Genomic DNA, 27,211 nt, shown 5'->3' on the forward strand with positions numbered 1-27,211 from the left:
CTCCTCTCCTCTCCTCTCCTCTCCTCTCCTCTCCTCTCCTCCTCTCCTCTCCTCTCCTCTCCTCTCCTCTCCTCTCCTCTCCTCTCCTCTCCTCCTCTCCTCTCCTCTCCTCTCCCTCTCCTCTCCTCTCCTCTCCTCTCCTCTCCTCTCCTCTCCTCTCCTCTCCTCTCCTCTCCTCTCCTCTCCTCTCCTCTCTCCTCTCCTCTCCTCTCCTCTCCTCTCCCTCTCCTCTCCTCTCCTCTCCTCTCCTCTCCTCTCCTTGAGTCTCCTCTCCTCGAGTCTCCTCTCCTCTCCCCTCCTCTCCTCTCCTCCCCTCTTCTCTCCTCTCCCCCCCTCTCCTCTCCCCCCCTCCCCTCCCCCCTCCCCTCCCCTCCCCTCCCTCCCCCTCCCCTCCCCTCCCCTCTCCTCCCCTCCCCTCCCCTCCCCTCCCCTCCCCTCCCCTCCCCTCCCCTCTCCTCCCCACGAGTAGCTCCTCAGCCTTTACTCCGAGGTGAGAGGGGTTACCAACACTCTGAAAGCAATTCCTGCCATCCCAATATTCCACATGCAGGGAAAAACACCAAGGGGCTGATCAATAATGTGCGTAATTAACTCCTACTGCTAATTATCATCTACTAACAGCATTTCTGCCCACAAATGCTAAAAGCCTGGAGGAAAAGCCCCATTTAGGCCGGGATAGAGGAGGAGGAGTGTCACCCTGAAAACTCAGCTTCTGAGCTTGCTGACATGGTTTTCTAAAGGCGTTCCCAGGACAGTAACTGTAAACATAGATATGTGTACATTCTTTCTGTTGTCTTGTAATGGGCATCTCTTATGGCCAGTGCAGTGAGAAAGTGTTATCCTGACCATCCCATCCCTGGCCGTGGTCACAAGCCTATAAATCCTGGGAGGAAAAATAAACTTTCTCTTCCTTTCACCACACCTCGACCTGTGTCTGTGTGATCTATTCATCTGCAGCGGTAACAGAGGAGGGGACTCAGCTCAGAGCACAAAGCCCGGAGGGGAGGTGGGGGCTCACCTGCGGTGCCGAAGCCGCCCAGCGCGGAGCCCAGCGTGGCTCCCAGGGAGGAGCTGCTGCCGAAGCCCAGCGAGGTGTTGGGCTGGGCAGAGCCCTGCGAGAACAGCGAGCTGCTCTGCGAGTTGCTGCTCAGGGAGTTGTTGCCGTAGAAGGAGCTGGAGGCCAGGTTGTTGGTGGGCTGCTGCTGGGGCTGGGGCTGAGGCTGCTGCGTGCCCAGGGGCCGGAAGGGGCCGTTGGTGGTCCCTGCCAGCCCCCCGGCCGCTCCGTTGGCCGACGCCGCCGCCGCCGCCACCGCTGCAACAACGGGAAAACGTCGGCAAAGCCGCTGAGAAAATCGGTTTTGGTCACCTTGTGCAAGTTAAACCTTAGCGGGTGGCTTTGGATCGCCGCAGGTTTCTTATTCCAGGAGCAAACTCTGCATAAATCTAAATTCTATCTACGGGCTCCAGCCATGGGCAGCTGTTCCTGCTGCTCTCGTGCTGCTGGAGCTGCACAGATCAAAACCAGGAATGGCTCCTTCTCCAAACACCCAGGAGTGCAATCGCTGCAGCCCCACACTCACAAGGGCCAATTAAGAACCCCGAGTTCTGAAATAACTGAAATGATCCTTCAGCACATGAAACATGAACCTGCGGTGCCAAGAACATCAAACCCAAGGACTTTTGGTTTTCAGCCAGTTCCAAAGTTAAAGAAAAAGCAAAATAAACAAGAGCTACAAGAAAACAATTAGAAGGCCCATTTCATAATCTGAGCCCAGTGCTGGCAGGGGCTGCTCACATCAATGGATTCTGGCTGAAAAATCCTTTTTAAAAGCCTTGAACTCCCAAGGAACACAAATAAATGCCAAAGAAACCCATGGCAAAGGCCATTTGAGGCATGGTGATATCATAAAGCACAAATCATGGAAAAGCTTGGGTTGGAAAGGGACTCATCCTGTCCCAGGGTCACCTCCCACTGTCCCAGGGTCACCCCCACTGTCCCAGGGTCACCCCCACTGTCCCCAGGGTCACCCCCACTGTCCCCAGGGTCACCCCCACTGTCCCAGGCTGCTCCAGCCCCAATGTCCAGCCTGGCCTTGGGCACTGCCAGGGATCCAGGGACAGCCACAGCTGCTCTGGCAATTCCAGCCCAGCCCCTCCCCACCCTGCCAGGGAACAATTCCTGCCCAAGATCCCACCCAAATCTCCCCTTTTCCAATCTCAAGCCATTCCCTGTGTCCTGTCCCTGCAGGCCTTGTCCCCAGTCCCTCTCCAGCTCTCCTGGAGCCCCTGCAGGCCCTGGAGGGGGCTCTGAGCTCTCCCTGGAGCCCCTGGGAATTCTGAAGGCTCCAGCAGGTGGGCAAGCTGCTGCCAGGGGACAAATTTCAGTACCTACAACAAAACTCCACAAAATATTTCAATTTCCTGCTCCTCCCCTCTCCGTGGCTGCTCCGGAGGCTCAGCCAAGTTGAGCACAGAGGATGTTTCTCAACAACAATCCCTGATGGATCTCAGTGAGGGCAAGTTTGTCATCACTGCCAGCGGAGCACGGAGGGCTGGGGACACAGCAGGGACTGGGAGGGACCAGAAGGCTCCTGCCTGAACCTCTGGGGGGGACAGGAAGGGATTCACCTGCCTGGTGACAGGACTCACCTGCCTGGTGACAGAATTCACCTGCCTGGGTTGCAGGGGACACAACTCATGGGGACAGGACTCACCTGCCTGAGCAGGAGGGGACAGGACTGACCTGCCTCGGCTGCAGGGGACAGGACTCATGGGGACAGGATTCACCTGCCTGGTGCCAGGACTCACCTGCCTGGGCAGGAGGGGACAGGACTGACCTGCCTGGTGCCAGGATTCACCTGCCTGGTGCCAGGACTGACCTGCCTGGTGCCAGGATTCACCTGCCTGGTGCCAGGACTCACCTGCCTGGGCTGCAGAGGAGCTGATGATGACAGGGGCAGGGGCCACCAGGCGCACAGGAGCCCCCAGGCCGTTCCTGGCCCCAGCGTTGACCACGAGGGCTCCGGTTTGGTCGTAGTAAGCAGCAGGAGCCAGCACTGGGTAACCTGCAGAGGCAAGCACAGGTGACAGCAGGTGACAAACACATCACTCATGTCCACCTGAGCCCAGTGCAAGAGGGTTTCCAAAGGAAAAGCTGAATGGAAATAAAAGAAGCAAGAACAGCCCTGCTTTTCCCAAAAAAGTCCACGATTTTACATAAAGAATTTCAAGCAGAAAAGACTTTTTTCCCCCAGAATCTTTATTATCACACTGTGACCAGTGTAAAATCAGCTAAAAACGGGTTTAAAATACAAAAGCACCGTTTCTGCTCCATGATAAATACAAAGTGTGCTGGGATTGCTCAGAGCTGGGTGCACCCACACTGGAACACCCAGTGGAAGTGAACTTCCACTTCTACATTTTGGAACGTTGGTACCATTAAATATTCTTTAATTCAGGTAAATAAACTCCTGTAAGTGCTGGTGATACACACAGCAGCAGACTGACAGAATATAGTGATTTAGGCACCTCATTATGGAATTGCACATTAAATGAAAATATTAAAATTAAATGCAGTGACTCTCAAAGGTGGGAGGTCACTAAATGTTCCCTGTGAATATTTGCTTTGCAAATACAGCTACAAACATATACCTGTAATTGTATATATGTGTGTATTTGCAAAGCAAATACAACCCAAATAACAGAGATTAAAGGAGATCTGCACAGTTCACTTTGTAACTTAATACTGCAACATTCTTCTTAAACAACAAAAAAACCCCAGTAACAAGGAAGTGACACTGCCAGCAAGGAGAGCTGAAATCCAAATAATCCTTTTTCCTTACTTTTCACCAGCAAGACATTTCTGCACATTATTCTAATGAGCTCAGGCTTGTCCTCTGCCATCACAATAATATTCGGAATAACTGAATTTCAGCAGCATTTTACCCCAAATCCTCAGGGATCAGAGTCAGAATTCCTCCAGCATCTCCTCCAATGATGAGCCAGAAATGAGAACTAAACCCTGCTCCCTTTTATCCCTTTTCTTTCCCCCTTTTTAAGCCTCTTGGAAGAGCAATCATGGCAGGAAGCCCCTGTTAAGTCAAGCAGGGATGAAGAGCTGAGATGAATGAATGGGGCTAAGAAACCCCTGAGGTTTCAAACTCAGATCCCATAAGCTTCAACAACCCACAGAGAAACCTGGAGGCGATTTTCCACAGCAGCCATCGATTCCTGGAGAACAATGCAGCCCCCAGGGGGAGGTGGCACTGCTGTCACCTGTGCCACAAGGCCACCTGCCAGCCCCAGTGCTGCCAGCCAGGGACACACCTGTTGTAGCTGATAGCCTGAAATGTATCTTTTCCCATCTTTTAGTTGTGATTCCCCCCCAGCTTCTCTTTCTCCTGTTTACCTGGTGTCAAGTTCCCATGGTTACTGAAGTTTCTCTCCTCAGCCCCACGGCGAGAGGCCGGATGGAGTAAAGAGAGGACCCCGCTGGCATTTCCAGCTGCTTGAAGTTTCTTTAACCCAGGAAAGCACGGGGTTGGGAGAAGAGAGACCCTTCTTTCCAACATGGAAGTTGGTAACTCTGTTTTTCCTGTCCCAGAATGCCTCTAAACTATGGAAGCTGGGAGGGAATGCTTACCTTGCCTTCCCTTTCTTTCCCTCCTGTGCTGCCAGGAAACCAAGCCCCCCCTCTCTCCCCCTCTGTACAGAATACTCCCACACCTTTGTGGGCATTTGAAGAAGTTGGTGTCTGTCATTTCTCATCTTGCTGTGTGTAACCTTGATTTGTAGAAAGTTTGCAAGATGTACTAGCTGAGAAAAATAATTGGTTTTCTCTCTGATGTTCCCTCCCTCCGAGAAACCCTGTTAAAAGGAGACCCCCCCCAGACCCCAAATCCTTTGTCTCTCGTCCTTTGGATTCCCCTTCACAGAAATAAACTGTGGAATGCAAACCAGAGAGAGAGAGTCCCCCCCTGATTTCTTTACTCGCTCTATAGACTTGGATTCTTGAAGAAAATCAGTGAACCCCACAAACATCTGCTGGCTCGAAACTCGAGTGAAGAGAAACCTCATCACTGAGCTAGCCGGGCCACACTCGAGAAAATCGAGTCACACACCCAGCCCTGGGATTAACCCCCAGACCAGCAGGCAGTGCTGATGCCAGCCAAATCCCGTTTCCCAGGCTCTGCTGGGAATGCTGCTACCTGGCATTCCTGCTGCCAGCCCCTGGCCGAAGGCGAGCGCGGAGTTGACGGCAGCGGCGGCCACCAGAGGATCCGTCTGCTGGCCCTGCTGGTTCTGGTTGGGAGTCAGGGGACGCTGGCTGGCTCCTCCACGGAGCACCTGGAGAGGACAGGAACAGCCACTGGGTTATTCTGGGAGCCAGGAGAGAGCCACTGTCCACTGTCACCAGGCAGGGGCAGGAGCAGCACCAGGGGGGAAACCTTCTCTCCTTTGCTCTTAATTCACTTTTCTTCACATTCAAACAGGACCTGGAGGGGCTGGAGCAAGTCCAGAGCAGGGAATGGAGCTGGGAAGGGGCTGGAGAATTCCTGAGGGAGCTGGGAAGGGGCTGGAGAATTCCTGAGGGAGCTGGGAAGGGGCTGGAGAATTCCTGAGGGAGCTGGGAAGGGGCTGGAGAATTCCTGAGGGAGCTGGGAAGGGGCTGGAGAATTCCTGAGGGAGCTGGGAAGGGGCTGGAGAATTCCTGAGGGAGCTGGGAAGGGGCTGGAGAATTGCTGAGGGAGCTGGGAAGGGGCTGGAGAATTCCTGAGGGAGCTGGGAAGGGGCTCAGGCTGGAGCAAAGGAGGCTCAGGGGGAATTTCTGGCTCTGCACAAGTCCCTGGCAGGAGGGGACAGCCGGGGGGGTCGGGCTGTGCTGCCAGGAACAGGGACAGGAGGAGAGGGAACGGCCTCAGGCTGGGCCAGGGGAGCTCAGGGGGGACAGCAGCAGGAATTTCCTGATTTCCTGCAAGGGTGGTCAGGATTTGGAATCAGCTGCCCAGGGCAGTGCTGGAGTCCCCACTCCTGAAGTGCTCAGAACACCCAGGGATGTGGTGCCTGAACAGGGGCAGTGCTGGGGTCATGCTTGGACTCCATGATCTTTAGAGAGCTTCTCCAACCTTTCCAATTCCCTGATCCCACCTCCAACACTCATCCTCTGTCAGGAGTGTGCACAAGCCACCCCAGCTAATGTCTGCTCCCTGTCACCACAGCCCCACTAAAAACCCTCCTGAGCACAAACCTTACAGAGCCCAGCTCAGGAGCTGGGGACAGGTGGCAGGAGGTGACCTGGCTGTCCCCAAGCCACCAGCCCCTGTGCAGAGCAGAGACCTGGTGACACAAGCCTTAAAGCACAGGAGATGGTGCCCAGAGAGCCCAGGTGGGGTTGGCAGGGACGAGCTGCTGTGGTGGGAGTCCCTCAGAAGGGACGAGGGCAGATCCTGCAATCCCCTGGGAAAGGCTGGCTTTGTCAGAGCCAGAGCTGCTGCAGGAGCCTGCAAGCTCAGCCTGTGTGTCCCCAGCACATCCTGCAGCACAGGGGACACCGTGGCTGTCACCTGCAACAGCCACTAACAGCAGAAGCAGACTTTGTGCACGGAGAGGATGGGAAGGACCCCGAGGTTCTCTGCCAGAGCCTGCACAGGAACCAGCCCAGGGCACCTCTGGGAGCCAGCAATTCCAGCAATTCCCGCACTGGAATGCTGCTGGGTTTTATTAACACGTTATTAAGGTGTCACAAGGGTCACAAATCAGGTGTCCAGGTTCCCAAAGCCTCTGCCTCAGCAGTTTTAATGCAAACAATCCCTGCTGCAGCCCCCAGGAGCAGGGTCTGCATTCCAAACCCCGCTCCCCACCCCACTCACGCCTGCTCCAGGGCCATAAAAGTAATGAACATCCCATAAAGGCCACTGGCACCCAGATATTTTATTTTGATAGCCTGAGCCTTTGCTGCAGCTCTCTCAGCTCACGCCTGCTGCATCTGTAAAGGCCTCAGAACACCTCCTGACACTGGGCTTTGGTTTCCAAAAGGTTTTCAGCTTCTGCTCTTTATTCTGCCACCTCCATCAGCCAGGGAGCTGCTGTGGGGACTGCAGCCCAGCTCGGGTCCTGGTGATTGCCCCTCACACTCCAAGAGCACCACAGCAGTGCTGCTGCACAGCTCAGGCCATTCCCAAGCTGATCCACTGGTGTTTTCCCAAGCACTGACACTCCCTAGTTCACCACCACCCACGTCCATGCACCACCCTCCACGTGCACCAAGGATAAATCCAATTACAGATCTACAGATGGCTCTCGCCCCTTTGTTTTTAGGAGAGGTTTTGTCCTCATTTAGAACCACTCGGAGCTGAGGTCAGGATCAGCCACAGAAAACACCAGGGTAATTCAGAGTGGCTGGAGCTGCGTCAGGGGAGGTTTAGGCTGGGTTTAACACACAATCAGCTGGGTTGGAAAAGACCTTTGAGATCACCAAGTCCAACCTTTGACCTGCCACCACCTGACACCCAGACCATGGCACCGAGTGACAAAGTGACACATCCAGGCTTTCCTTACCCACCTCCAGGAACAGGGACTCCAATGACAATCCATTACATTTTCCAATCACCCTTTTGGGGAAGAAATTCTCCCTGCTCCTTTCCCCCAGAGGGAACAGGGATGGGGACGGCCCTGAGGCTGCCAGGGGTGCACAGGGTGGGATTGCTGGGGTCAGTGCAGGGCCAGGGCTTGGAATCCACGATTCCTGGGGGTTCATTTCCAGTTCAGGACATTCCCTGGCTCGGGAAGCCGGCAGCCCTTACCTGCTGCTGGCCCTGCTGGGTTTGCTGCGTGGTTTGCTGGTTGGCAGAGTTGGTGGCGGCGGCGGCAGCGGCCGCTTGCTGCTGGAAGAGGCTGGCGGGATAAACTCCCCAGGGAGTGACTCCATAGTACTGGTGAGGCACCACAGCCGGGCCTGGAACACAGCAGGGGCAGTGTCAGCTCCTGGGGGGCCAGGGGCACCCCGAAATCCCCGCTCAGCGCTGCCGCGCGCTCCGCTGGAACCCTCTGCCAACGCGCGGGTTTGGCAAGGGTGGAGCACATTCTGTGGAGATCCCAGTCTGGAATTTTGTCACTGTGGGAGGTGACTCTGCCAGCAGTGACCCCGTGGTTTTATTGGTGTGCCCTGCTCGTACAGGGGAGGCACAGAAACCCCCAACCCAAACAGAGGAACCTTGTTTCATTCACGCACAGAGAGCAACTTCTCACCCCAGCCGAAATTCACAGCTCGCTGCCATCCATCATCCATCCATCCATCCATCCATCCATCATCCATCCATCCATCCATCATCCATCCATCATCCATCCATCATCCATCCATCATCCATCCATCCATCATCCATCCATCCATCCATCCATCATCCATCCATCCATCCATCATCCATCCATCATCCATCCATCATCCATCCATCCATCATCCATCCATCATCCATCCATCATCCATCCATCCATCCATCCATCATCCATCCATCCATCCATCATCCATCCATCATCCATCCATCATCCATCCATCATCCATCCATCCATCATCCATCCATCCATCATCCATCCATCATCCATCCATCATCCATCATCCATCCATCCATCCATCATCCATCATCCATCCATCATCCATCCATACATCATCCATCATCCATCCATCATCCATCATCCATCATCCATCCATCATCCATCCATCATCCATCATCCATCATCCATCCATCATCCATCATCCATCCATCATCCATCCATCCATCATCCATCCATCCATCCATCCATCATCCATCCATCATCCATCCATCCATCATCCATCCATCCATCATCCATCTATCATCCATCCATCCATCCATCCATCCATCATCCATCCATCATCCATCCATCATCCATCCATCATCCATCATCCATCCATCATCCATCCATCATCCATCATCCATCCATCATCCATCCATCATCCATCCATCATCCATCCATCCATCATCCATCATCCATCCATCATCCATCATCCATCATCCATCCATCATCCATCCATCCATCATCCATCCATCCATCATCCATCATCCATCCATCATCCATCCATCATCCATCCATCATCCATCCATCCATCATCCATCCATCCATCCATCCATCATCCATCCATCATCCATCCATCATCCATCATCCATCCATCATCCATCCATCATCCATCATCCATCATCCATCCATCATCCATCCATCATCCATCATCCATCATCCATCCATCATCCATCCATCATCCATCCATCATCCATCCATCCATCATCCATCCATCATCCATCATCCATCCATCCATCATCCATCCATCATCCATCCATCCATCCATCCATCCATCCATCATCCATCATCCATCCATCCATCATCCATCCATCCATCCTCAGCTCCTCAATAAATCCCCAAACCCTCTGCAGAGCTGGAGTGCATCTCCTCTCAAGTGTTAAAATGTTCTTTTTCCAGCCCTGCTTTGCATTTGCAAATCTGCCCTAAAAGAGGCTGCAGGGTCCTGTCCGTTCCCACATTCCCTCCTCAAACCTCACCTTCCCTCCTCCAACTTAAAGAGGCTTAAAAATAATAGTAATAACCTTGGAGAGCAGCAGAAAAAGCCTCACTTTTGAAGATGCCTTGTGTTTATCAGGTCTCAGGACAGCACAGCAATTTGGAGATGGCAGCATGGCAGCCTCTCTCCCTAAATAATCCCAGCTGGAATAACACTAAGGGAGCTCTCAGTGCTGGAAGGAGGAGCCCTTCCCACCAAATAACACGGATGGGAATCCAAGAATATTTTTTATTATGAATGTTTGGTATCTTTAGGAAAGGTCAGGTGGTTCCCTTTGATTCCCAAATCCATCACACCCCTTCCAAGGGCTCCCTCCCTCCCCACAGTGGGAATAACTCAGGCAGAGCCAGAGTCAGGTGTGACACTGCAATGAACAAATCTTTAGGGAATCTTGGTCATGTCTGGAGTAAAAACAGGGATTTCTTTTTAGAGACACTCAGTACTTGGGTTCTGCCCAGGTCTGTGATTCCATGGAAAATGAGGGATGACATAAAAAGGGATGTGCAAACACAGTGCTGAGTGCTCAGTGTTAGCCTGGCTGTGACAAAGGAGGAAAATCCTGCAAGTCTCTTTTCCTTTTCCTGTTTTTTTTTTCACTAACAGGCTCAGCTGAACTCCTGCAGAATGCCAAGGACCTGGATGAGCTCCTGCTCCCACATCCACACTTCAGGATATTCATTCCATTCTTGTGCCAAATATTAAACTCGTATTTCAAACCTGTAAAAGTTCTCTCCTTGCCTTATCCTGGTTTTAACTACTGTGCTTTCCCCAGATTTGGGATTTAGGTGCCCAGCTCTGCACAGCAGGGAGGTGCTGGCTAATTCCAGGCAGATGCTGAACACCTGGATTTGTATCCCACCCCAAAGCCCATCCTTGCTGGATTTACAGAATCAGAGATGCTGATCCGCTTCCTACTCAGATCTGGAGCAGCAACCGCTAATTTCTTCCCTTCCAACCTGGAAATTCGTGAGCTAAAATAGAAAAAAACCCGCAGCAAATGAATCAGTGCCACGAAGGTGGTGCCTGTGGTGCCTCAGCAGGCACAGACAGGTAAGCAGGGAGTGATTTTAACCTGTTTAGAATCACTGAGTGCACATCAGACCCCAACTCCCAGGGTTCTCCTGCACCCAGCAGGGAAAGAGCTGCAGTTGCTCCCTTTTAATGCAAGTCATTAACCTGCATTTGCCCTCAGGCTGCTGCAAGCTGCTGCAACCCCTTTATCTGGGCAAAATTCGAGCATCTCTCTGGAATATTTTAGTCTCAGCTCTAATTATCAACCGAGCACAGCCTAGATGGGTTTTTCTCCTAGTCAGAGGTTGCTGCCAAAGCCTTGGGTGTAAAAAGCAGAGGAGATGCAAAAGCTTTGAAGTTCGCAGGCAGCTGGGCTTAAAAGGGCTGCGAGTCTGGCTCAGCTGCTCCGAGCACAGGAGCGAGAGGCTCATTACAGAACAGAGTTCTCAGTGAGGGCAAGAGTGGCATCACTGCCAGAGCCCAGCAGCACCCAGAGCTGCTCCTTCCTTCCCTCCCTCCCTCCAGGAGAGCTGCAGCTGCTCCTGCACCCAGCACAGCTGGCTGCTCCTTCCAGCACCTCTGAGAGCAAATATTCCCTGTGCTGCATCCACCCACTGCTTATCCCAACTGGTTATCCCAGCATCCTCCCACTGCTTATCCCAGAATTCATCCACTGCTTATCCCAGCATCCATCCACTGCTTATCCCAACTGGTTATCCCAGAATTCATACACTGCTTATCCCAGCTGGTTATCCTAGAATTCATCCACTGCTTATCCCAGCACTCATCCACTGCTTATCCCAACTGGTTATCCCAGCATCCTCCCACTGCTTATCCCAGAATTCATCCATGGCTTATCCCAACTGGTTATCCCAGAATTCATCCACTGCTTATCCCAGTATTCACCCATTGGTTATCCCAGCTGGTTATCCCAGCATCCATCTACTGGTTATCCCAGCTGCTTATCCCAGAATTCATCCACTGGTTATCCCAGAATTCATCCACTGGTTATCCCAGCTGGCTATCCCAGCTGGTTATCCCAGAATTCATACACTGGTTATCCCAGAATTCATCCACTGGTTATCCCAGCTGCTTATCCCAGCACCCATCCACTGCTTATCCCAGTATTCACCCACTGGTTATCCCAGCTGGTTATCCCAGAATTCACTCATTGGTTATCCCAGAATTCACCCACTGGTTATCCCAGTATTCACCCACTGGTTATCCCAGTATTCACCCACTGGTTATCCCAGTATTCACCCACTGGTTATCCCAGCTGGTTATCCCAGAATTCACTCATTGGTTATCCCAGCATTCACCCACTGGTTATCCCAGAATTCACCCACTGGTTATCCCAGCTGGTTTTCCCAGCATTCACCCACTGGTTATCCCAGAATTCACTCATTGGTTATCCCAGCATTCACCCACTGCTTATCCCAGCATTCACCCACTGGTTATCCCAGAATTCACTCATTGGTTATCCCAACTGGTTTTCCCAGCATTCACCCACTGGTTATCCCAGCATTCACCCACTGGTTTTCCCAGAATTCACCCACTTCCCCACAAAACCAGGACTTTTCCTGCTGGAATCATCTCCCACCACCCCAGGCTGGAACTCCCAGCACCTGCTGTGGGTGGGAGCCTCTGCTTTTCCTGCATCCAGGTTATCCCAGCACTGATCCAGCTCTCCACAAAGAACAGGAACATTTTCTACCTACAATGCTCCACCCCAGAGGGAATAATTTCCCACCTGGCATTAAAAAAGGCAAGTTTTTGGTTTTTTGAGTGACAACTTTCTCGAATGATGGAAGGCAGTTCAAAGGCAGCAGTATCTTCCCCACAGTTTAAAATCTAAATGAGGTTTCTTTTTCTAGGAAGTTCTTCCCTCTGCATTCAAATTTGTTCTTTAAAATGCTGCTATTGTTGGCAAGAGAAGGGAATTATCCCAGAGCTGCCAGTCTCACAATCATGACAAAACTGCCAGAACTTTAATTGACAGATTTTCTCTGCCATAAAACACACCCCAAAGTTTCCTCTCTGCTCTGAGAGTAACTGAGCAATAAACTCCCAATAACCCCAAACTCATTTCTTCCATCCCAGAAGCTTCTCTGATCCGCCCAATTTAACACTCCCAGGCACATCAAGGAGGCTTTTTGGTTTTATATAAACTGAAATTGTCCCATGTCCCTGCAGCGCTGCTCTCAGTCCTGACAGGAAGAAAGGGTTCCCAAAACTGCTCAGGATGAGACAGAAAAGCTTCTTTTCTGAAAGAAACATCGACATCAAGTTTATCTTGTCATTTCTAGGCTCCAAAACCTGATGAGAGAGTTAAAATAACTCTCCTGTTTCTCAGTGGTGTAACACTAGAAATACACCCAGCACATTAGGCATTGTTTTGTTTCTTTTAAGAGTCATAAACACAGAATTATTCAAGTAGAGGCCCTGATGCCAAGTTTTGGGATGCTACTTCCAGCTCAAATGTCTAAAATCTGAGTTAAGCACAGCCTAGATTTGCTTCTGGTCAGAGGCTGCAAAAGCTCAGGGAACTGCAGCAGGGCTGAGAAAAAAGAAAAAAAAGGAAAGGAAAAAGGAATAGGGGAAAGGGGAAAGGGAAAAGGGGAAAGGGAAAAGGGAAAAGGGAAAAGGGGAGAGGAGAAAGGGGGAAAGGGGAAAGGGGAAAGGGGAAAGGGGAAAGGGAAAAGGGGAGAGGAGAAAGGGGGAAAGGGGAAAGGGGAAAGGGGGGAAGGGGAAAAAGAGAGAAAGAGAGAAAGAGAGAAAGAGAGAAAAAAAAAAAAAAGAGAAAAAGAGAAAAAGAGAAAAAGAGAAAAAGAGAAAAAGAGAAAAAGAGAAAAAGAGAAAAAGAGAAAAAGAGAAAAAGAGAAAAAGAGAAAAAGAGAGAAAAAGAGAAAAGGAAAATTGTGGCCACAATTTTGGCCACTTGGTATTTCCTGGAAAGGTGGCCCAGCTCTGTGTGGTCTCTCCAGGAAATGAAGCTGCTGACCTGCTGCTCCTCTGCACTCTGCTGGTGCCCAGAAACCAGCTCTGGAGGCCCTGAGGTGCAGAAAGGCTGAGCAGGAACCTCTCTGCTCAGGAACCTCTGCTCAGGAACCTCTGCACAGGAACCTCTGCTCAGGAACCTCTGCACAGGAACCTCTGCTCAGGAACCTCTGCACAGGAACCTCTCTGCTCAGGAACCTCTGCACAGGAACCTCTCTGCTCAGGAACCTCTGCTCAGGAACCTCTGCTCAGGAACCTCTGCTCAGGAACCTCTGCACAGGAACCTCTGCTCAGGAACCTCTGAACAGGAACCTCTGCACAGGAACCTCTCTGAACAGGAACCTCTGCTCAGGAACCTCTGCTCAGGAACCTCTGCACAGGAACCTCTGCACAGGAACCTCTCTGAACAGGAACCTCTGCTCAGGAACCTCTGCACAGGAACCTCTGCTCAGGAACCTCTGCTCAGGAACCTCTGCTCAGGAACCTCTGCACAGGAACCTCTGCTCAGGAACCTCTGCTCAGGAACCTCTGCTCAGGAACCTCTGCTCAGGAACCTCTGCACAGGATCCTCTGCTCAAGAACATCTGCTCAGGAACCTCTGCTCAGGAACCTCTGCTCAGGAACCTCTGCTCAGGAACCTCTCTGAACAGGAACCTCTGCACAGGAACCTCTGCTCGGGAACCTCTGCACAGGAACCTCTGCTCAGGAACCTCTGCACAGGAACCTCTGCACAGGAACCTCTGCACAGGAACCTCTGCTCAGGATCCTCTGCTCAGGAACCTCTGCACAGGATCCTCTGCTCAAGAACATCTGCTCAGGAACCTCTGCACAGGAACGTCTCTGAACAGGAACCTCCCTGCACAGGAACCTCTGCACAGGAACCTCTGCACAGGAACCATTCCCAAATCTCCTCCCGTGCCCAGAGCCGGGGCTGCCAACGCTCTGGGACCTCCTCCCCGCCCAGGGACACAACTTCCCTTGGCAACCTCATTCCAATGACAAATCCTGGTTTCACTCCCAGCCACAGCATTCCATCAATGCTCTACCCCCAGGAACGCTGCTGTGCTGATGATTCCCTCCCCCAGGAGCAGGGAATGGCAGGGAGAGCTGGAATTGCTCACCTAACGTGGCAGCTGCCGCCAGCCCGGCCGCGTAGGGATCGGTCCCCGGAGGCGCCGCGCTGATGATGTAGGGGTTGGGAACGAAGGCAGCGGGAGCTAAACCTGCTGGAAACATTCCTGTCAGTGAGAAAAACCCCAGCACACCCCCTGTGCAGCACCCAGATCAGCCTGCCCTCCTGCTTCTCAGCTTTCTCCAGGTGGGTTTCTACAGGGAGGGAGCAAACAGTGAGTGCTGATGGGCAGGAGAGAGATTTGGCATTAAAAATCCCCCGATTCCAAGGATTTGATGCTCCTTGAGGATAAAATCCTTTATATCCAACAGCTCAGGTGCTTCTGCAGGGCAAGCAGACCCTGTTCAGGAACCTGGAGCTTGTGACTACTCTGCACTTGCTCCAGTGAGTAAATGAGGAGCCAAAGCAGCCCATTCCCAGCTCAGCATCCCAGCGTTCCAACTGCTCAGGAGTGGGAACCATTCCCAAATCTGCAGGGAGAGCTTTCACCGTCACAGAAAGCCCAGCTGGGAGCGAGAAAGGGAAGGGCAGGAAGTTAAAAACCGAATCATTGCAATCCCTGAACTCCACTGAGCACACAAGGGCGCAGCACAGAGCTCCAGAGCCCAAACATGTTTATATTGGGGTTCTGGGCACGAAGAACCACCACAAATTGTTTATTGTGCTAAAAACATTTACCTTTAATCACCCAGGAGTTGCCCTCCTATAGTTTTCCACACGTAATTAAGTGCTTTACATCCAGATAATAAATATATTTAATGACTGATTTTTATTAAATATATTTAATGAACGACTTTTATTAATTTATATTTAATTAATTATTTTTATTAAATATATTTAATGAATTATTTTTATTAATTTATATTTAATGAATTATTTTTATTCAATATACTTAATGATTGATTTTCTATTGGGGTTCTGGGCAGGAAGAACCACCACAAATTGTTTATTGTGCTAAAAACATTTAGATTTAATCACCCAGGAGTTGCCCTCCTATAGTTTTCCTGGTTTTCTACACGTGATTAAGTGCTTTACATCCAGTTAATAAATATATTTAACAAATTATTTTTATTCATTTATATTTAATGAATTATTTTTATTAAATATATTTCATGAATGATTTTTATTAATTTAAATTTAATTAATTATTTTTATTAAATATATTTAATGAATTATTTTCTCTTGGGGTTCTGGGTAAGAAGAACTACCTAAACTAAAATGGTTTACTGTGCTAAAAACATTTACCTTTAATCACCCAGGAGTAGCCCTCCTATAGTTTTCCACACATGATTAAGTGCTTTACATCCAGTTAATAAATATATTTAATGAGTGATTTTTATCAATTTATATGTAATGAATTTTTTTTATTCAATATACTTAATGATTGGTTTTCTATTGGGGTTCTGGGCAGGAAGAACCACCACAAATGGTTTATTGTGCTAAAAACATTTAGATTTAATCACCCAGGAGTTGCCCTCCTATAGTTTTCCTGTTTTTCTACACATGATTAAATGCTTTACATCCAGTTAATAAATATATTTAATGACTTATTTTTATTCAATATATTTAATGAATGATTTTCTATTGGGGTTCTGGGCAAGAAGAACTACCTAAACTAAAATGGTTTATTGTGCTAAAAACATTTAGATTTAATCACCCAGGAGTTGCCCTCCTATAGTTTTCCTGGTTTTCTACACATGATTAAGTGCTTTACATCCAGTTAATAAATATATTTAAAGACTGATTTTTATGAATATCAACCCTGTGTTTGCATAAATGACATTTTTTACTTGTAAAACCCCATTCTGATATTAAATTGTGCATTTCCCCTCACTTCTGTGCGCTGTTACCCTGATTTATGCTTCGCTCAGAGACTCCCAAAGCCTCAGCAGGGTGAGAGTGCCACACAGAGAACTCCTTCCAAAGGCATCCAAAGTGTGCCAGAAACACCCCTGAGCAAACCTGGAGTAGCAATTCCTCCTCACACGTTAACTACCGTTTGTAAAATCCACCTGAGAGGCTCCCGGGCGGTTTTTGTGGCCCGGAGCAGCAGGAGAGGAGCACTCACCTATGTGTGGCTGGTGGGCAGCGGCCAGGGCGTACTGCTGCTGCTGGGCTGCGGTGAGCTGCTGCACGGCCAGAGCGCTGGGCCTCTGGAACAGCTGTGGGGTGAGAAAAAACACCCTGAGACCGGTATTAACAACCTGAAACCGGTATTAACAACAGCCTGAAACCGGTATTAACAACAGCCTGAAACTGGGCACTGCCAGCTGCTGCACGGCCAGAGCGCTGGGCCTCTGGAACAGCTGTGGGGTGAGAAAAAACACCCTGAGACCGGTATTAACAACCTGAAACCGGTATTAACAACAGCCTGAAACCGGTATTAACAACAGCCTGAAACCGGTATTAACAACAGCCTGAAACTGGGCACCGTCAGCTGCTGCACGGCCAGAGCGCTGGGCCTCTGGAACAGCTGTGGGGTGAGAAAAAACACCCTGAGACCGGTATTAACAACCTGAAACCGGTATTAACAACAGCCTGAAACCGGTATTAACAACAGCCTGAAACCGGTATTAACAACAGCCTGAAACCGGTATTAACAACACCCTGAAACTGGGCACCGTCAGCTGCTGCACGGCCAGAGCACTGGGCCTCTGGAACAGCTGTGGGGAGAGCAGAGACACCCTGAGACTGGTATTAACACCCTGAAACCGGTATTAACAACAGCCTGAAACCGGTATTAACAACCTGAAACTGGTATTAACAACAGCCTGAAACCGGTATTAACAACAGCCTGAAACTGAGCACCATCAGCTGCTGCACGGCCAGAGCACTGGGCCTCTGGAACAGCTGTGGGGAGAGAAAAAACACCCTGAGACCAGTATTAACAACCTGAAACCGGTATTAACACCCTGAAACTGGCATTAACAACAGCCTGAAACTGGTATTAACAACCTGAAACCGGTATTAACAACAGCCTGAAACCGGTATTAACAGCAGCCTGAAACCGGTATTAACAACCTGAAACCAGTATTAACAACCTGAAACCGGCATTAACAACATCCTGAGACCGGTATTAACAACCTTAAACCAGTATTAACAACAGCCTGAAACTGGTATTAACAACAGCCGGAAACCGGTACCAACACCCTGACACCGGGCACAGACACCCTGAAACTGAGCACCATCAGCTGCTGCACGGCCAGTGAGCTGGGCCTCTGGAACAGCTGTGGGGAGAGAAAAAACACCCTGAAACTGGAATTAACACCCTGAAACCGGTATTAACAACACCCTGAAACCAGTATTGACACCCTGAAACTGAGCACCATCAGCTGCTGCACGGCCAGCGAGCTGGGCCTCTGGAACAGCTGTGGGGAGAGCAGAGACACCCTGAGACCGGTACCAACAGCCTGAAACCGGTACCAACAGCGTGAAACTGAGCACAGACAGCCTGAAACCGGTACCAACAGTCTGAAACTGGGCACAGACAGCTGGAAACTGGGCACAGACAGCCTGAGACCGGTATTAACACCCTGAAACCGGTACCAACAGTCTGAAACTGGGCACAGACAGCTGGAAACTGGGCACAGACAGCCTGAGACCGGTATTAACACCCTGAAACCGGTACCAACAGTCTGAAACTGGGCACAGACAGCCTGAAACTGGTACTAACACCTTGAAACTGGGCACAAACACCCTGAAACCAGGCACAAACACCTTTAATCTGGGCTCCAACACCCCTTAAATCAGGCACAAAACACAGTTTCCTTCAAACAGGCACAAATACACAATCAGCGCTTAACTCAAGTACAAACAGCACTTAAACCAGGCACAGAGCATAAACAGTGTCCTTAAACTGGGGACAAATCCACAAACACCACTTAAATCCAGCACAAAACACAAACAGTGACCTGAAATCACACACAAAACCACAAACACTGCCCTTAAATCCAGCATGAAACACACACACACCAACACTGCTGAAATCACACACCAACACTGCTGAAATCACACACAAACACTGCTGAAATCACACACACACACCAACACTGCTGAAATCACACACACACACACCAACACTGCTGAAATCACACACAAACACACCAACACTGCTGAAATCACACAAAAACACACCAACACTGCTGAAATCACACACCAACACTGCTGAAATCACACACAAACACACCAACACTGCTGAAATCACACACAAACACACCAACACTGCTGAAACCACACACCAACACTGCTGAAATCACACACAAACACACCAACACTGCTGAAATCACACACAAACACACCAACACTGCTGAAATCACACACAAACACACCAACACTGCTGAAATCACACACAAACACACCAACACTGCTGAAATCACACACAAACACACCAACACTGCTGAAATCACACACCAACACTGCTGAAATCACACACAAGCACACCAACACTGCTGAAATCACACACAAACACACCAACACTGCTGAAATCACACACACACACACCAACACTGCTGAAATCACACACAAACACACCAACACTGCTGAAATCACACACAAACACACCAACACTGCTGAAATCACACACCAACACTGCTGAAATCACACACAAACACACCAACACTGCTGAAATCACACACACACACCCCAACACTGCTGAAATCACACACAAACACACCAACACTGCTGAAATCACACACCAACACTGCTGAAATCACACACAAACACACCAACACTGCTGAAATCACACACACACACACCAACACTGCTGAAATCACACACACAAACACACCAACACTGCTGAAATCACACACAAACACACCAACACTGCTGAAATCACACACAAACACACCAACACTGCTGAAATCACACACAAACACTGCTGAAATCACACACAAACACACCAACACTGCTGAAATCACACACAAACACACCAACACTGCTGAAATCACACACACACACACCAACACTGCTGAAATCACACACACACACCAACACTGCTGAAATCACACACAAACAGTGCTGAAATCACACACAAACACATCAACACTGCTGAAATCACACACAAACACACCAACACTGCTGAAATCACACACACACACACCAACACTGCTGAAATCACACACAAACACACCAACACTGCTGAAATCACACACACACACACCAACACTGCTGAAATCACACACCAACACTGCTGAAATCACACACCAACACTGCTGAAATCACACACACACACACCAACACTGCTGAAATCACACACACACCAACACTGCTGAAATCACACACACACACACCAACACTGCTGAAATCACACACAAACACACCAACACTGCTGAAATCACACACAAACACACCAACACTGCTGAAATCACACACACACACACCAACACTGCTGAAATCACACACACACCAACACTGCTGAAATCACACACAAACACACCAACACTGCTGAAATCACACACACACACACCAACACTGCTGAAATCAGGCACAGAAAGCAGCCTGTCCTTCCTTTTCAAGCAATCCCTGCACACCACGTTTCCTTTCACCCCACAGAGACTCCTCTCTACATCTCTGAAGGATCTCAACTCCTTTGGCATGGATGTTGATCCACCTGAAGAACCCCACATTTCTGCAGCTCAGCTCCCCCCAGCCCGGCTTTTCCCTCTGCTGTTCCCTCCAAATCCCAAAGGATTTATTCTGCTCACACATATCCCAACCATCAGCTACAACAAAGGATTCCCTTCTTCTTTGAGGGATCTCAGACTTGCAAAGGGAGAGCAATAAAGTTAACACTCATTATCCAAACGAGCAGGAGTTGATTGCTGGAGCCAAGCCCAGCATTCAGCAGCAGCCAAGGGAGTCTGGGCTGCTGTGGGAGAAAGGTCAAACAAACCTAAGCCAGGCTCAGATAAAGGTCTGGAGTAGTGGACTCTGCCCTTAGGGTTTAAACCAGGATCAGGTAGAAGGAGGAACTGCCTCAGACTGCTCTGGCTGCCTCAGTAAAGCCCAACGTGGGGCTCAGTAAAGCCCAACGTGGGGCTCAATAAAGCCCAATGTGGGGCTCGGTAAAGCCCAGCATGGGGCTCGGTAAAGCCCAACATGGGGCTCAGTAAAGCCCAACGTGGGGCTCAGTAAAGCCCAGCATGGGGCTCGGTAAAGCCCAGCGTGGGGCTCGGTAAAGCCCAACGTGGGGCTCGGTAAAGCCCAGCGTGGGGCTCGGTAAAGCCCAGCGTGGGGCTCGGTAAAGCCCAGCGTGGGGCTCAGTAAAGCCCAGTGTGGGGCTCACACCTGGGCTGAGCAGGTGTTGGCTCTCAGTCACTTCTTGGGCTCCAGGGTGGGAGTTTGGGGGTTTTTTTATCACTTTTTCCTACTTTTAGGCTCTTTTTCAATGCCAGCTCCTGGAGACCCCCAGGATCAGTGAAGATCTTGGTGGATGCTCTGGGAATTGCTGTGGGAATTCTGATTTTTCCAGCTGCAGATCTCCTGCTCCAGTTCCCAGGGAGGACACACACAGCACGGAGACACTGACAACGCCTCCAATCTTCTTCCATCCCTTTTCCCAGGGTGGGATCCCAAGCTCACCCCAGCCCACCCCGATTCCTCTGGATCCAGGGGATGGATCAGGGGCCAGTTCCTCACCTGCTGCTGGGAATTGTAGTCAAAGAGCCCCACGGTGGCAGCAGCCGAGTCCACGGGGACCTGAGTGCCGGAGTAATCGAACTGCAGCGGCTCCATGCCCACGTGCTCCATGGGGTCCAGGGGCACGCTCTGGGATTCCATGTTGGAGAAATCCTCCACGGGCTTGGCCCCGTTGGTGCTGGCCAGCTGGGCCAGCCCCTCGGAGCCGTTCTGGTTGGGGCCCAGCAGATCCACCTCGCTGGCCGAGTTCTGGCAGTTCCCGGGCGTGCGGCTGCGCGGGGAGGGAAAAACGCGTCAGGAAAAGGGGCAGAAACACTCCAGCCCAGCATCTCACCCTCCAGAGCTGCCTGGAGGTGCTGGAGTACAACAGGGAAACATAAAGACAGGGTCTGAAAGAGTTCCCTGAGTTAATTCTATACGGAAATAGGTCCTGGCACAGGTGCCCAGAGCAGCTGTGGCTGTCCCTGGATCCCTGGCAGTGCCCAAGGCCAGGCTGGACATTGGGGCTGGAGCAGCCTGGGACAGTGGAGGTGACCCTGGGACAGTGGGGGTGACCCTGGGACAGTGGGGGTGACCCTGGGACAGTGGGAGGTGACCCTGGGACAGTGGGGGTGACCCTGGGACAGTGGGGGTGACCCTGGGACAGTGGGAGGTGATCCTGCCATGGCTGGGTGGCTCTGGATGGGATTTCGGATCCTTTCCAGCCCAGCCCATTCTGGGATTCTGTGATGTCCCAGCCCACACAGCGAGCAGAGCTGATGAAGAGGGAAGGAGAGGGTGTTTGGAGTGATGGTGTTTGCTCTTCACCAGTCCGTCACACAATCCCAGTCAGGGTCAGGCTGGGAGGACCCCAGAGGGTCACTGGTGCCACCCCCTGCTCCAGCAGGGCCAGCCCAGGGCACAGAGCACGGGGCTGTGTCCGTGTGGCTCAGGAATATCCCAGGGAGGAGCCTCCAGCCCCTCTCCGGGCTCTGCTCAGGGCTGGAACAGCATCCCAGAGAATCCCTTTGGATTCTGTCCCCATGGCACTGCAGGGGACGGAGTGGGAGCCTGCAGGGGCTGAGCTGCTGGCTGGGGTTAAACCCCAACACTGATTAATTATTAACTGATTAATTAATAGCCACCAACGCACACACCTGAAGTCTTTGACGTCGGCATCGATCCCGTTCTGGACAGGCAAACCATTGGATTTATCCATCACATCCCCCTCCTCCTTCAGATCTCCCAATTTATCTCCATCAAACGTGCCCTTGCTTTTCTTATCCCCTTTGTCATTCTCGTCACTCTCTGCATCCCTTGGCCCCTGGGCAAAAGAGACATTGTTTTAATCAGCTGAGTTTTCAGATCAGTTCTCCTGTTACCCCGAGATGGTAACAAATCAAAGATGTCACAATAAAGGAAGTCACTTGCAAACATTAATTCCTACCAAAAAAAATAGGTAAAAATGCAAAATATTCAATAATAATCAAAGAAGTAAGGGAATTAGATCTCACTCTTCTAAGAGGGGTTTCATCTATTCAGGTTTCTTCCATTTAGTAACTCAAGGTTTGTTTTCGTGGGCTCTAAAAACCCCATCCCAAAATAATTTTAAGGAATTCTCCTTCTAGATGAGACTTCAGCACTTCAAATTCAACACCAGCAAATGCTGCAGGGGCATCAAGTGAATTTGTGCTTCTCTCAAGTGCCTGCTCAGTGTCAGAGACAGCTCTTGACTGGACACGTGCTTGAAAACCACCTCAGTTTTGGGGACATCAGCAGTGAATTCCAAGGCACAGCTCATTTAAAACCACTCAAATAAATCACTGCCTCAGCCACTGGCTCCTGTGATCCTGAAGCACATTTCTTTGGGAGAAAAGAGGAAAAAAAAAAACCAAGGAAAAAAAAAAGGATTTCTGTTCTGTTGAGCATTTCATGAGTGGTGTGTGTTACATCTGCAGCGTGTCTGCTCTTTATTTCACTTGGGAGGAGAATAAAGGGTGTTGATGCCTGGGGCAGTGTTTTGAACAACAAAAAGGAGAGGAAAAACAACATAATTTATGATAAAAACCAGCAAGGGGCATATAAACATATTTATCAGAGGTGCTGTCACAGGGACCGACACCCAAACCCTGCCTTCCACATGATGGCAGGGAGAGGTGCTCTGCACACATTTCCACCCACTGAACCTTTTCCCACTCTCTCTGGCTGGAGAAAGGGGTTTCTCCCTTATATTTAGAGAAAAAAAAAAATTGTTGTGAAAGCAAAAATCTTTTTGCTGTTGCTTCTGACAGAAAATGAAACTGTGCTTCCTTAGTATTACTTGGAAATGCCAGCTGTCAACGCAGCCTTGGAGCAATTTTCCCCCAAAGAAGGGGGTGACAGCTGTGTCACCTCTGTCACCTTGGTGTGCTGAGGATCAGATCCCAGCTGGGATCACCTGGCTCCTTGCCCTGAGTGCCCAAACCTCCTCCTGAGGGCAGCAGTCCTAGGAGGGTGAGGGAAGCTCCAAAGGATTCATCCTCAGGGTGCTTTTCCCCCATTTCTGCAGCTCTTTCCCCTCCGCAGGGCTGGGTTTGATTCCACCTCTCCCCACATCCCTGTGCTCCTTCCCACCCCACAAAACACAGCGGTGCTGCCTTTTCCCGCTGCATTCCTGCCTGGACAGGATTCCCAGCTGGAAAACATCCATCCAGCACGCAGGAATTACAGGGAAGGCTGTGTGAGACCAGTGTATTTATTTCTGGGGCTTGGGGGGGTGTTTATCCCAAAAAACAGCGTAAGGAAAACCGACAGGACAAGGATAAACGTTGTGCCAGGAGAGTTATCACCAGGGAAAGGCTGGGTTTGGAGCTGGGATCCCATTTCCTGGGACCATCACATGGAATTTCTGTTCTGAGGCAGCACCACAGGCTCACTGGAGGTTTGTGGAACCTTTTCCAAGGATTAGCTTGGATGGGGTGTTTCTGCTGGGGGGCTTTTCCAAGGATCCAGAGAACGCCAGCACCTTCCCATCTCCCATCCCACATCCCCAGGGCAAGAACTGAACCTGCCCTGTTTGAGGGCAAAGAAAGAAACCTATGTTGTAGTTGATAGCCTGAAATGTATCTTTTCCCATCTTTTAGTTGTGATTCCCCCCCAGCTTCTCTTTCTCCTGTTTACCTGGTGTCAAGTTACCATGGTTACTGAAGTTTCTCTCCTCAGCCCCACGGCGAGAGGCCGGATGGAGTAAAGAGAGGACCCCGCTGGCATTTCCAGCTGCTTGAAGTTTCTTTAGCCCAGGAAAGCACGGGGTTGGGAGAAGAGAACCCTTCTTTCCAACATGGAAGTTGGTAACTCTGTTTTTCCTGTCCCAGAATGCCTCTAAACTATGGAAGCTGGGAGGGAATGCTTACCTTGCCTTCCCTTTCTTTCCCCCCTGTGCTGCCAGGAAACCAAGCCCCCCCTCTCTCCCCCTCTGTACAGAATACTCCCACACCTTTGTGGGCATTTGAAGAAGTTGGTGTCTGTCATTTCTCATCTTGCTGTGTGTAACCTTGATTTGTAGAAAGTTTGTAAGATGTACTAACTGAGAAAAATAATTGGTTTTCTCTCTGATGTTCCCTCCCTCCGAGAAACCCTGTTAAAAGGAGACCCCCCCCAGACCCCAAATCCTTGGTCTCTCATCCTTTGGATTCCCCTTCACAGAAATAAACTGTGGGATGCAAACCAGAGAGAGAGTCCCCCCCTGATTTCTTTACTCGCTCTATAGACTTGGATTCTTGAAGAAAATCAGTGAACCCCACAAACATCTGCTGGCTCGAAACTCGAGTGAAGAGAAACCTCATCACTGAGCTAGCCGGGCCACACTCGAGAAGATCGAGTCAACCTCTGCCCTGGGAACGACTCCCAAGCAAGCAGCAAAAGGAGAAAAGACCAGGAATGTGGGGATGAGGCACTTACAAATCCTCCTTTCCTTAGGCAGGAGTCTCCAGGAGATGAGCTCAGCACGTACTCCACCATGCTCACCCCCAGCCCTCCGCTCTCGGAGCGCGGGGACAGCACCGAGTTCACCTCGCTGTTCACGTGGAAACCCTGCCCAGGTCTTCTCTGAACCATGATTGGCTGGGAAACAGAGTGATCTGCAACAAAAACATGGCAGATTCTCAAAGAACATCCAAATATTCAAAGGAGCAAATGAAATCATTCCGTATCTACTCCCCGGAGGTTTATCTGCATGGAGAAGTGGCAAATTTGTGACTCTGCTGATGCCCATCAGTAAAATCAGGATGGCTTTCTCTTTCTTGAAATACTACAACAGATGAAAATATCCATTTTTATCAGGGAAAAGCCCATCCCAGAGTGAGGTACATCCTGGGAGCTGTAAATCCCATTTCCTAGAGCTGTAAATCCCATTTCCTGGGATCTCTACATCCCATTTCCTGGAGCTGTACATCCCATTTCTGGGAGCTGTACATCCCATTTCCTGGAGCTGTACATCCCATTTCCTGGGATCTCTACATCCCATTTCCTGGAGCTGTAAATCCCATTTCCGGGAGCTGTAAATCCCATTTCCTAGAGCTGTAAATCCCATTTCCTGGGATCTCTACATCCCATTTCCTGGAGCTGTACATCCCATTTCTGGGAGCTGTACATCCCATTTCCTGGAGCTGTACATCCCATTTATTTCCTGGAGCTGTACATCCCATTTCTGGGAGCTGTACATCCCATTTCCTGGAGCTGTACATCCCATTTCCTGGGATCTCTACATCCCATTTCCTGGAGCTGTAAATCCCATTTCCGGGAGCTGTAAATCCCATTTCCGGGAGCTGTACATCCCATTTCTGGGAGCTGTACATCCCATTTCCTGGAGCTGTACATCCCATTTCCTGGAGCTGTACATCCCATTTATTTCCTGGAGCTGTACATCCCATTTCCTGGAGCTGTACATCCCATTTCCCAGAGCTGTACATCCCATTTCTGGGAGCTGTACATCCCATTTCTGGGAGCTGTACATCCCATTTCCCAGAGCTGTACATCCCATTTATTTCCTGGAGCTGTACATCCCATTTCCCAGAGCTGTACATCCCATTTCTGGGAGCTGTACATCCCATTTCTGGGAGCTGTACATCCCATTTATTTCCTGGAGCTGTACATCCCATTTCCCAGAGCTGTACATCCCATTTCCTGGAGCTGTACATCCCATTTCTGGGAGCTGTACATCCCATTTCCCAGAGCTGTACATCCCATTTCCCAGAGCTGTACATCCCATTTCCTGCAGCTGTACATCCCATTTCCCAGAGCTGTACATCCCATTTCCTGGAGCTGTAAATCCCATTTCCTGGGATCTCTACATCCCATTTCCTGGAGCTGTAAATCCCATTTCCAGAGCTGTACATCCCATTTATTTCCTGGGATCTCTACATCCCATTTCCTGGAGCTGTACATCCCATTTCCTGGAGCTGTACATCCCATTTCTGGGACCTGTACATCCCATTTATTTCCTGGAGCTGTACATCCCATTTCCTGGAGCTGTACATCCCATTTCCCAGAGCTGTACATCCCATTTCTGGGATCTCTACATCCCATTTCTGGGAGCTGTACATCCCATTTCTGGGACCTGTACATCCCATTTATTTCCTGGGAGCTGCACCACACACCCAGCAGTGTTTCAGGTTTCAGAAACCACGGAAAGAACAAATCAAAGATCAGCATTTCAAACCCAGCACTTGCAGGTTTGTTTTTCTTTTCCTAAAACCTGAATATTGTCCCCCCAAAGTCCAAAATCAGGGGGAGCCAAGAACAAAATCCTTGGCAGATAAATTTCCATTTTATTTTTTTTTATTTTTTTCCTTTTTAAACTGAATGTTGCTCTCAAGTTCAAAATCAAGGAC

General features: G+C 50.2%; 1 protein-coding gene and 1 non-coding gene across 8 annotated transcripts in view; both read right to left on the reverse strand.

Annotated features, from left to right (window-relative positions):
• The window catches only part of PUM1 (pumilio RNA binding family member 1), a 77,217-nt gene that overhangs the window by 22,411 nt on the left and 27,595 nt on the right, over window positions 1-27,211 (reverse strand). For 5 of the 7 annotated variants that reach the window (XM_088067473.1, XM_088067472.1, XM_088067469.1 and 2 more), the window contains 9 exons: window positions 25,281-25,459; window positions 22,499-22,665; window positions 21,363-21,633; window positions 16,795-16,888; window positions 14,716-14,820; window positions 7,803-7,954; window positions 5,208-5,346; window positions 2,922-3,065; window positions 1,019-1,312 (listed from right to left, as the gene is read on the reverse strand). In XM_088067473.1, the coding sequence (XP_087923599.1) occupies window positions 1,019-1,312; window positions 2,922-3,065; window positions 5,208-5,346; window positions 7,803-7,954; window positions 14,716-14,820; window positions 16,795-16,888; window positions 21,363-21,633; window positions 22,499-22,665; window positions 25,281-25,459 (1,545 nt within the window). The remainder of the gene's footprint in view (window positions 1-1,018; window positions 1,313-2,921; window positions 3,066-5,207; window positions 5,347-7,802; window positions 7,955-14,715; window positions 14,821-16,794; window positions 16,889-21,362; window positions 21,634-22,498; window positions 22,666-25,280; window positions 25,460-27,211) is intronic. The other 2 variants (XM_088067471.1, XM_088067468.1) reach the window with 1 other exon arrangement.
• On the reverse strand, window positions 10,989-11,075 carry LOC148182522 (small nucleolar RNA SNORD103/SNORD85). The gene has a single exon (XR_015774620.1). It is a non-coding gene; the product is annotated as a small nucleolar RNA SNORD103/SNORD85 (small nucleolar RNA).

This window comes from Pseudopodoces humilis, chromosome 27 (assembly GCF_049639895.1).
Source record: "Pseudopodoces humilis isolate 2021_Gansu_Grassland_sample_001 chromosome 27, ASM4963989v1, whole genome shotgun sequence".
Taxonomy (NCBI): domain Eukaryota; kingdom Metazoa; phylum Chordata; class Aves; order Passeriformes; family Paridae; genus Pseudopodoces; species Pseudopodoces humilis.